Source organism: Cebus imitator, unplaced genomic scaffold (genome assembly GCF_001604975.1).
Source record: "Cebus imitator isolate Cc_AM_T3 unplaced genomic scaffold, Cebus_imitator-1.0 Scaffold266, whole genome shotgun sequence".
Taxonomy (NCBI): Eukaryota; Metazoa; Chordata; class Mammalia; order Primates; family Cebidae; genus Cebus; species Cebus imitator.
In genome coordinates this window covers 2,758,186-2,767,624 of record NW_016107581.1, presented here as the reverse complement: position 1 = coordinate 2,767,624, position 9,439 = coordinate 2,758,186, and the positions used below count along the sequence as shown (strand labels likewise).

Genomic DNA, 9,439 nt, shown 5'->3' with positions numbered 1-9,439 from the left:
AAAGGCTTGGGAAGGAGGGAAAGAGAAGTCACACGCTTAAAGGCTGCCTGTTGTATAAGTGGCAGAGATGGGATTTGAACTCAACTTTGACTTCAAATTCTATTTTTTTGTTTTTGAGAGGCTCTTGCTCTGTTACCCAGGCTGGAATGCCATGATGTAGTCTTGGCTCACTGCAACCTCTGTCTCCTGGGCTCATGCAGTCTTTCCACCTCAGCCTCCTGAGTAGATGGAGTACAGCTGCCACTACCATGCCTGGCTTATTTTTGTATTTTTTGTAGAGATAAGGTTTTTCCATGTTGCCTGGGATGGTCTCAAATTCCTAGGCTAAATGGGTCCACCAAGCTAGTACTGGTATTCCAAAGTGCTGGTATTCCAGGCATGAGCCAGTGTGCCTGGCTGTTTCATTCACTGTAAAAAAAATACTAACATATAAACAATGCTAGGTAACTCTTGGTGAGCACATCCTATGTGTCCTACCTCGTGCCCAAGACTTTACAGTATCCTCTGGTTGAATCCTCACACAACCCAGTGAGGCAGATGCCACTGTTTTGTTCATCTTTATAGGTGAGGCAACTGAGGCAAAGGGAAGGGAAGGACTGGTCCATGTTTATGTAGGTGGCCTCAGCCTGAACCCATGTAAACTGACCTCATGTCCCATATTCTTGTCAACCATAGCAGTTCCATGGTGTGATGTGACCTCAGGGACATTCCCACACTACTAACATTCTGAGGTCTCCCCAAGCAGGCTGAAGGTTGTTTGGTGGCAGGCTGCTGGGGTGTTGGGGGCAGAAGGGAGTAGTGTCAAGAAGACCCTAAGGACTGAGGTAGGGGTGGGGGTGGGTGCTGGGCCTCAGCTTACCTCCTCCTGTAGAGTCTCCATCTCAGCCACCAGATGCTGCTGCTCTTTTTCCTAACCAACCCCAAAGAGAGGACAAATGCTTCATTTCCAGCCTCCTTGCCCCCATGTTGTCCTTTTCCCACCCCTGAGAACACAACCAGGGCCTGGGTCATTGAAGGACAGGGTTGGGGGAATGGGTCTGGGGAGCCCTTTGTCATGAGAAGGATGGCACGTAGGTTAAAGTCTAGGGTGAGCAGGGCCTGAAGAGAGGGAGAAAGCCGGGTGACCTCTGCCCCTTCCTACTCCATAGTCACACTCGGCTACTCTGACTCCAGCAAACAAGGAAGAGAGAGGGCACCTTCCTTCCCCTGGGCCAGACCCACCGCCTGCCGAGTTTGGGCCAGAAGGCTGCGATTCTGCTCCTCCAGGCTCTTGGCCAGAGTCTTCAGGTCCTCCAGCTCCTCATCCATGGCCTTGGCAAACTGCAGGGCCTGCTGGGTGCTGAATGGGGGTGGAGGCGATGAGCCACATGAGAGGAAGGCAGAGAAGCACAGAGACAGATCCATTCTAAGAGACAGTGGCAACAGAGAGATCCCAGGTGGAGGGCGGGAAGAGAGACCCAGAGAGAAAAGAAGAGACCTAATGTTGGCACAGAGACCCAGTTTTAACTTAAAAGACTGAGGAGGTGGGAAAGAGACCTAGAGAGTAGGAGACTAAAACAGGGAAACCACGAAAACATAAAGAATGATAAAGCACAGCGAGATGAAAGGGCAAATGATTAGGAGAATCCGAGAGGGGAGAAGAACAAAGAGAGAAGTCTAGGCTGGGTGCAGTGGCTTAGGCCTGTACTTCCAGCACTTTGTGAGGATGAAGTGGGAGGATGGCTTGAGCCCAGGAGTTTGAGACCAGGTTTCAAAAAATAAAACAAAATTAGCCAGGCATGGTGGTGCACCTGTGGTCCCAGCTACTTGGGAGGCTGAAGTGGCAGGGTCACTTGAGCCCAGAGGAGTAGACTGCAGTGGAGGTTGCAGTGAGCTGTGAACATGCCCACTGCACTGTGGCTTGGGTGACAGAGTAAGACCCTATCTCAAGAAAAAAAAAAAAAGGCCAGGCGTGGTGGCTCATGCCTATAATCCCAGCACATTGGGAGACTGAGGCGTGTGGATCACCTGAGGTCAGGAGTTCGAGACCATCCTGGCCAACATGGTGAAACCCTGTCTCTACTAAAAACACAAAAATTAGCTGGGCGTGGTGGTGGGTGCCTATAGTCCCAGCTACTTGGGAGTCTGAGGCAGGAGAGTCACTTGAATCCAGGAGGCAGAGGTTGCAGTGAGCTGAGGTCATGACACTGCACTCTAGCCTGCGTGACAAAGCAAGACTCCGTTTCAAATTAAAAAAAAAAAAAAATAGAGAAAGAAGTCTAAACCCTCTAGGAGAAGATAAAAAGACCAAAACAGAGGGTGAGAGATAAGAACCAGGGATAGTGACACAAAAGATAAAATACAGAAAAGGGAAAAGAAAGGACAGATACAGAGTCAAAGACAGAGCAGGATGCCTACAGCAAGCATAGGAGATAGAGGCTAGGCCATGCAAGGAGGATGGAGGCAGGGGTGCTGGGGAGCGTGGGTGTGGAGTGTAGCCCACCTGCGAAGCTTCTTGCGCAGGGCCAAGATCTCCTCCCCAAGGTGTGCTGACCCCTCCTCAGCTGTCTCCACGCTCCGCTGGAGTTTGGCATTCTCCCCAGCAAGACGACGGTTGCTGAGCTCCAGGTCCTCCAGGCTGCTCAGCAGGTCAGCTGTGGCTGGCCTAGGGGCAGGGAAGGGGCTGAGGTCACAGGCCACAGCCCCTGCCTTATTTCCCCAGGTTAAGGTTGAGGTGGTGGGGAGATGTGGCTCTTTTGGGGAAAGAGAAACAGGAGACTCCTCTGCTCTCCCTGAGCTGTTGGCAAAGCCCCGTCCCTCACTCCTTTCCCTGAAGGATCCCAAGCCTGGCAGGCTGGAGGGCACAGGGCTGGGGCAGGAGGGTCAGGGAGGGATGTGAGGATAGGTACAGCTCAGGTCTGGGGTCTTCGCCTCCGAAGCTCTCCAAGTTGGCTGGCTCCTCAGCTTCTGGGCATCCTGGAGGGAGACAGACAAGAGGGTGTTGGCATCCACAGTACCCTTAAATGTAAGGTGCCCCAGGGCTATGAGCTTGGTCTCCATCTGACTCCACCCTCACCTGTGCTCTGGAGGATCTCACAGGCTCTCAGGCTGCAATCAGACCCACTGTAAAGCCCTCTGTCCATCTGACTCCACCCTCACCTTGCTCTGGAGGATCTCACAGGCTCTCAGGCTGCAATCAGACCCACTGTAAAGCCCTCTGTCCATCTGACTCCACCCTCACCTTGCTCTGGAGGATCTCACAGGCTCTCAGGCTGCAATCAGACCCACTGTAAAGCCCTCTGTCCATCTGACTCCACCCTCACCTTGCTCTGGAGGATCTCACAGGCTCTCAGGCTGCAATCAGACCCACTGTAAAGCCCTCTGTCCATCTGACTCCACCCTCACCTTGCTCTGGAGGATCTCACAGGCTCTCAGGCTGCAATCAGACCCACTGTAAAGCCCTCTGTCCATCTGACTCCACCCTCACCTTGCTCTGGAGGATCTCACAGGCTCTCAGGCTGCAATCAGACCCACTGTAAAGCCCTCTGTCCATCTGACTCCACCCTCACCTTGCTCTAGAGGATCTCACAGGTTCTCAGGCTCTTAGACTGTAAAGCCCTCTGGCTTGTCTTCTACCTTGAGTTCAGGCTGGATCTCCCAGATAACCCCAGCCCCCCACATTCTTTACACCCAACATTAGGCAGCACTTCCCCTTCCCACAACCCCCACTGGCCACCCAGCCACTGGGCTGACCTGGCTCCCTCACTCCCTGTCACCCCCACAGTCTAGCAGAGCCCAGACCTCTCCCTCCTGCCCCCTACTCTCTCTGCTCCACCCCTCCTCTCTGTCTCCTCACCCCCAGCCCTTGCCTTCTCCTCCTGGACCCTCACCACAGCCTCTTCTCTGGCCTCCTGGCCTCTAGTCCCTCCTCTGCTCACAGCCCTCCCTGGGCCCCCAAGTCTGATGAAGGAAGTTAAAGAGAACTTCCATCCCCACTTTCTTTTTTGTATGTATGGCTGGAGAAATGGAACATGACCACCTTTTTTTTTTTAGTCGGAGTTTTGCTCTTGTTGCCCAGGCTGGAGTGCAATGGCACGATCTTGGCTCACCACAGCCTCCACCTCCCAGTTTCAAGTGATTCTCCTGCCTGGGCCTCCTGGGTAGCTGGGATTACAGTCATGTGCCACCATGCCTGGCTAATTTTGTATTTTTAGTAGAGACGGGGTTTCTCCATATTGGGCAGGCTGGTCTCGACCTCCCAATCTCAGGTGATCCACCTGTCTTGGCCTCCCAAAGTGCTGGGATTACAGGCATCGGCCATCGTGCCTGCTCCTCTGCCTTTTTAAAGACAGGGTCCTGCTTTATTGCCCAGGCTGGAATGCAGTGGTGCAATCACGGCTCACTACAGCTCTAACCTCCCAGGCTCAAGTGATCCTTCTGCTTCAGCATCCTGGCTGGGACTACAGGTGTGTGCACTGCACTTGGCTAGTTTTTAATTTTTAGTAGAGATGGGGTCTCACTATGTTGCCCAGGCTGGTCTCAAACTACTGTGCTCAAATGTTCCTCCCACCTTGGCCTCCCAAAATACTGGCATAATCCCAGCATTTTGGGAGGCCAAGGCTCCCTGCGTGGGCATGTGATCATGACCACTTTTTTACGGAGCACTGCCTAAGTGTGAGGTCCTGGGGGTATAACAGTGAGCACACCAGCCGACTGAACCCAGGGGCCAGTGGGTAACTAAATAATCAGATTTCCTCTGCAGGTTCGTGTTCCAGCGGAAAGGCCTGCAAGTCTAGGAGTGAGCACGGAGCAAGGAACTCTAGCCAGGGGCATCCCAGGGCTTGCCCTTTGCCAGAGGAGTGATGGATGAAGGAAGGTGTCGAAAGTGGGCTTGGGGTGGGGATTGAGGACTGGAGGGGAACAGCCTGAGCAAGGGCCTGTGCTGGGCAGAAGTGAGGCACATTCAAGGTAGGGCAGCAGAGCCAGTATGCCTGAGTGCCTGGATTAGAGTGAGGCGGAGGAGGTTAATGATGATGGCGCAGAGGTAGGCGGGGCCTTGTAGGCCTCTCTAATAGGGCTGGTGTGAGGAGGAGGAGTTGGAAACCACCCTCTGAAGAAAAAAACCCCCAGAAGCTCAGGGAAGGAAGGGACGGAGGACCCAGAAAGCCACACTCACCCAACTAGGTCCCTGGTTCCCACCCTATCCCTTGCTCTGCCCTGGGTGGTAAGTCCCCACACTGTCTGACCCAGGGCCTGCCTGCTTCATTCTATATATAGAAATCTCACCAGATGGCAGTTGCTGGGAGGTCAGGGCTCCCTCGAAGGCGGTCTCCTCTTCTAGCTCTAATCCCCTGTATCAAAGGGATGAGGCTTACAGCCCCCCTGTAGCCACCCCTCAATCCTCACCAGCCACAGGCAGGGGGATTGCAGGTGGGAGGAGGGGACGAGGTCAGGTGAGAGCTGGCACCACAGGGGAGGCTGATGGGGCCAGATGGCAAGTGCCTGCAGCCAGATGGAAAAGCAGGAGGGGAAAGGGCTGGGTTTGGTGAAGAGATGGGGAGGGACCTCTCTGTCAGCCCCCGAGCTCCTCTCTTCTCTAACCCTGTTTTGACTCCCAGGCCCCCTCTGCCTCCTCATCCAAATTACTTTGTCCTCAGACTGACTCCCTATCTACCCCCTCTGAATCCCATCTCTTCATTTTTCTCTCCACAGTCTCATTCCAAACACAGTAGGTCCTCAGGCCTAAAGAATGCTAGCTGCAGTAATTGGAGATGAGGTTAGATCTTAGGAAGGACTTCCCAGAGGAGGATGAAGGTGTGGGGACTCACCCATGCAGTTGACAGGCAGCAATCCAGTCACGCATGACAACCAGGAATGTGTCCAAGTCCACGGTGGCCTTAGGGCCCTCCCCATTGGGGTCCAGGCTGTTGGCCAATGTTTGGAGGCGTGCATCCTGGGGGCCCTGGCCTGTCACAGCCTCCAGGTAGGCCAGCACCTGGGCCACAGCCACAGTGCCTGGGACAGAGCATGAAGTGAGGGGGTCTGGGGCAGGTGGGGAGTGGTGGGTATGGAATGGCAGCAGCTTGGGAGCAGGATGTCACTGGCTAGGCTGGTGGCACTCCTGCTCCATGGCCCAGTGGAGACACATTGGGCAAATCCTTTCCCCTCCACTGAGTCAATTTTTTCACCTGTCCATCACAGGGTGAACCAAAGGGGATGGATATGAGGACAGCACCCCATGCCCCACCCCACCATGGTGGCTGCCTCCCTTCCCCATCCCAAGACCCCAAAACTCTACCCTCGTTCATCAATAGCCCCAAGTTTTCCTCATTCTAAAAGGCATCCAACCACCCCCTTACTTTCTTCTTCCTGAAGTTGCCCACAGTCATGTACTTTGTTCTTACAATATCCCCAAGGGGGGGGCACTAGCCCAGTCTTCTCTCTGAGGCTCCCCAGTTCCCAGCCTCCATCCCTATCCTGCCCTCACTGGTCCCCAGCACCTCTCCTGCCCCCACCACCTGTGCTGTGAGGATCACAAGCGTCGAATGTGGAGTTGAGTACTTGCTCCTCCAAGCTGAGTGGCGTTCCCAGACTCGCCTCCTCAGGCTGCTCCCAGAGGTACACTGGGGAGACAAGAGGGCCCAGCTCCCCAGTGAGAAGAATGAGGAAGGAAAAGCGGTGACCCCGGGTCCTCAGCCTCCTAGGCTCTGCAGAGGGGAGAAAATTCACTCAGAGCACCTACAGTTAGGGCTGGTGCGGAACAGCAGGAAGCTTCAGGAGGGGGCAACAATGTGAGGGTCTCTGAGCCACTTCCCCCATCTTTCAGACCAGGAAGTCCCCTCTGCTATCTTTTTGTGTCCAATTGGCTTAGGAGCCCAGATAAGGACGCTCTGAGATCATCCTCTCCTCCTCACCTCTCCAGCCTCCTAGGCTGGGCTCAGAGACGGACAGGGCAGGGGAGGGCAAAGAAGAGAGAATTCTGGGAGGAGCTGAGAGTGAAGGGGGCTCAGGAGCCAGGAACAATCCAATAATGTGTGGGCAGCCCAGATCGATCCCGCCTGCGGCATCTCCGGTCTCCCAGCCCACCCTGGGGACCAGTGCTTTCTCCTCCCTGCATCCCCAAGGCAAGGCTGGCATTGTTGGAGCCCATGGCCAGGGGCTGAGACGTGAAGGGATGGGGTAAACCAGGAAGGATGGGCAGTGAGGGAGTGGTTGTGAGCTGGATTAGTGTGTCAGATCAACCCGGGTGCAGAGTCCAGCTGCTCATCTGTGGACAAGTCTCTTCTCTCAGAGCCTCAGTTTCCCTACTGCTAAAATAGGGGGTGGGTAGAGTGATCCTCCTCACCAGGGCTGAGTTAACTGTGTATGTGAAGCACATGTGTATGTATACACACACACTCTCTCACACTCATGCACATGTCCTGGGGTCTATTTGTCTACTGCTGTAGCCATAACACCTGTACATAGTAGGTGCTCAACAAATGCTCCATATAAGAAGAGAGCCTCTACTGCAGGAGCCACTGGGTTGGCTCAGCCTCTCTCAAGGGCTAGAAGTGACCTTCTAGGCTTCTTGGCCCGGCCTTGAACAGCTGGGTGCAGTGGCGCACTGAGCATAGGCTGCAGGACTGGGTAGATCCAGGGGGCAACTGAGGCTTGGCCTCAGACAAGTGCCAGCACCTGGGGCAACTGACTCAATCTCTCTTGAGCCTCAGTTTCTTCTTCTGGAAAACGGGGTTAGTGTTACCTTTTTCCTAGAGAGAAAATGAGATAAAACCTAGAAAGGCTTTGGCAGAGGGCCTGGCACGTGGTGGGGACTCAAGAATACAACTGAACACTGAGCCTTTAGTAGGGGCCGGGCCTCTTCTGAGCATTTTACATGAACTGTCTAGTAGCATAATAATAATTGATTCTATTATTATCCCTCCTTTACAAATGAGGGTTCTAAGGTATAGAGAGACCAGGAACTTGCCAAAGGTCACCCTGTTTAACATGAGCCACCTTTCTCATCCCCCTAACTCTTCCAGGGTTCTTTGTAGTGAGTGAAATTTGTACTCCCTTTGGCTTGAACCCATGCTCCTACATTTGGCCCTTGGGAAGGGGCATGTGAACTCACAGATAGGAGAGACCAGGCAGGGCTTTAGTCCCAATCTGGTTTTCTCCTCTCTGGTTTTTTTTTTTTTTTTTTTTTTTTGAGATGGGTCGTGCTCTGTTGCACAGGCTGGAGTGCAGTGGTGCGATCTTGACTCACTGCAACCTCCGCCTCCAGGGTTCAAGTGATTCTCCTGCCTCAGCCTCCTGAACAGCTGGGATTACATGCACCTGCCACCAGACCCAGCTAATTTTTGTATTTTTAGTAGAGATGGGATTTTACCTTGTTGGCAAGGCTGGTCTCAAACTCCTGACCTCAAGTGATCCGCCCACCTTGGCCTCCCAAAGTGCTGGGGTTACAGGCATGAGCCACTGCACTAAACCCTCTCACTGTCTTTCCCATGTTACATGGATGAGGACCCTGAGGCCCAGTGAGATCCTTCACCCAGGGCTGCTTGCCAGGGAGAACTAAGCTGGGAACAGAACCCAGGACTGGCACCAGGTCGTGCGGGCTCTGAGGATCAGCATGTGTTTGAATTTGCACCCCAGGATTCCCCCAGGGAGATGTCATTCCTGTTCCTGATAAAGATCTCCTTCCTCAGTGTCCCTATCTCTCTACTCTGTGTTTCTGTCCCTGCTTCTTCTTTACGTTTTCTTTGGTGTTTTCTCTCCATCTTTATCCCAATCTCTCTTCGTCATGTCCTATCTCTCCACCTCCACGTCCCTTTTCCGTTTTTTCCCGTCTTTGTGTTTCTCTTCCCGTATCTCAGCAAGTCTCCATTCCTTAAGCCTTCTCTTTCCTTCCTCTGCTATTTCTCTCTTTTTCCTTCTGCCTTCCTCTGTCTCCATCTCTCCTTCTGAGTGTGTTCCTACCTTTCCTTCCGGAGCCTCTCGAAGTTGGCTCAGCTCTTGCCACCCGGATCCCGGTTGCTGCACGCCCTCTGCTGGTGCAGGTGAAGTTTAGATGGCCATCACTAGACAGCCTGTCCCTCTGGTTCCCACGCCCCGGTGTCTGCCTTTGACCCTCCTATCTGGAAAGCCTCCTGAGGCCTGGGGTTTTGGAGAAAAAGGCGCAGACTGTGCCATGGATGCCTGGAAGGCTCTTAGAAAGGGGCCCTAGGCTGGGTGCAGTGGCTCACGCCTGTAATCCCAACACTTTGGGAGGCCGAGGTGGGTGGATCACCAGGTCAGGAGATCAAGGCTATCCTGGCTAACATGGTGAAACCCTGTCTTTCCTAAAAATACGAAAAATAAAATAAAATAAAAATTAGCCATGTGTGGTGGCAGGCGCCTGTAGTCCCAGCTACTCGGGAGGCTGAGGCAGGAGAATTGCTTGGACCTGGGAGGCAGAGGTTGCAGTGAGCCGAGATCA

The 9,439-nt window shown here is 53.7% G+C and overlaps 1 protein-coding gene across 3 annotated transcripts in view; it reads right to left on the bottom strand.

The window, feature by feature from the left end:
* The window catches only part of KASH5 (KASH domain containing 5), a 27,882-nt gene that overhangs the window by 14,014 nt on the left and 4,429 nt on the right, over window positions 1-9,439 (bottom strand). For all 3 annotated transcript variants that reach the window (XM_017500557.2, XM_037728494.1, XM_037728495.1), the window contains 7 exons: window positions 6,498-6,602; window positions 5,808-5,994; window positions 5,266-5,330; window positions 2,889-2,955; window positions 2,483-2,644; window positions 1,222-1,339; window positions 860-910 (listed from right to left, as the gene is read on the bottom strand). In XM_017500557.2, the coding sequence (XP_017356046.1) occupies window positions 860-910; window positions 1,222-1,339; window positions 2,483-2,644; window positions 2,889-2,955; window positions 5,266-5,330; window positions 5,808-5,994; window positions 6,498-6,602 (755 nt within the window). The remainder of the gene's footprint in view (window positions 1-859; window positions 911-1,221; window positions 1,340-2,482; window positions 2,645-2,888; window positions 2,956-5,265; window positions 5,331-5,807; window positions 5,995-6,497; window positions 6,603-9,439) is intronic.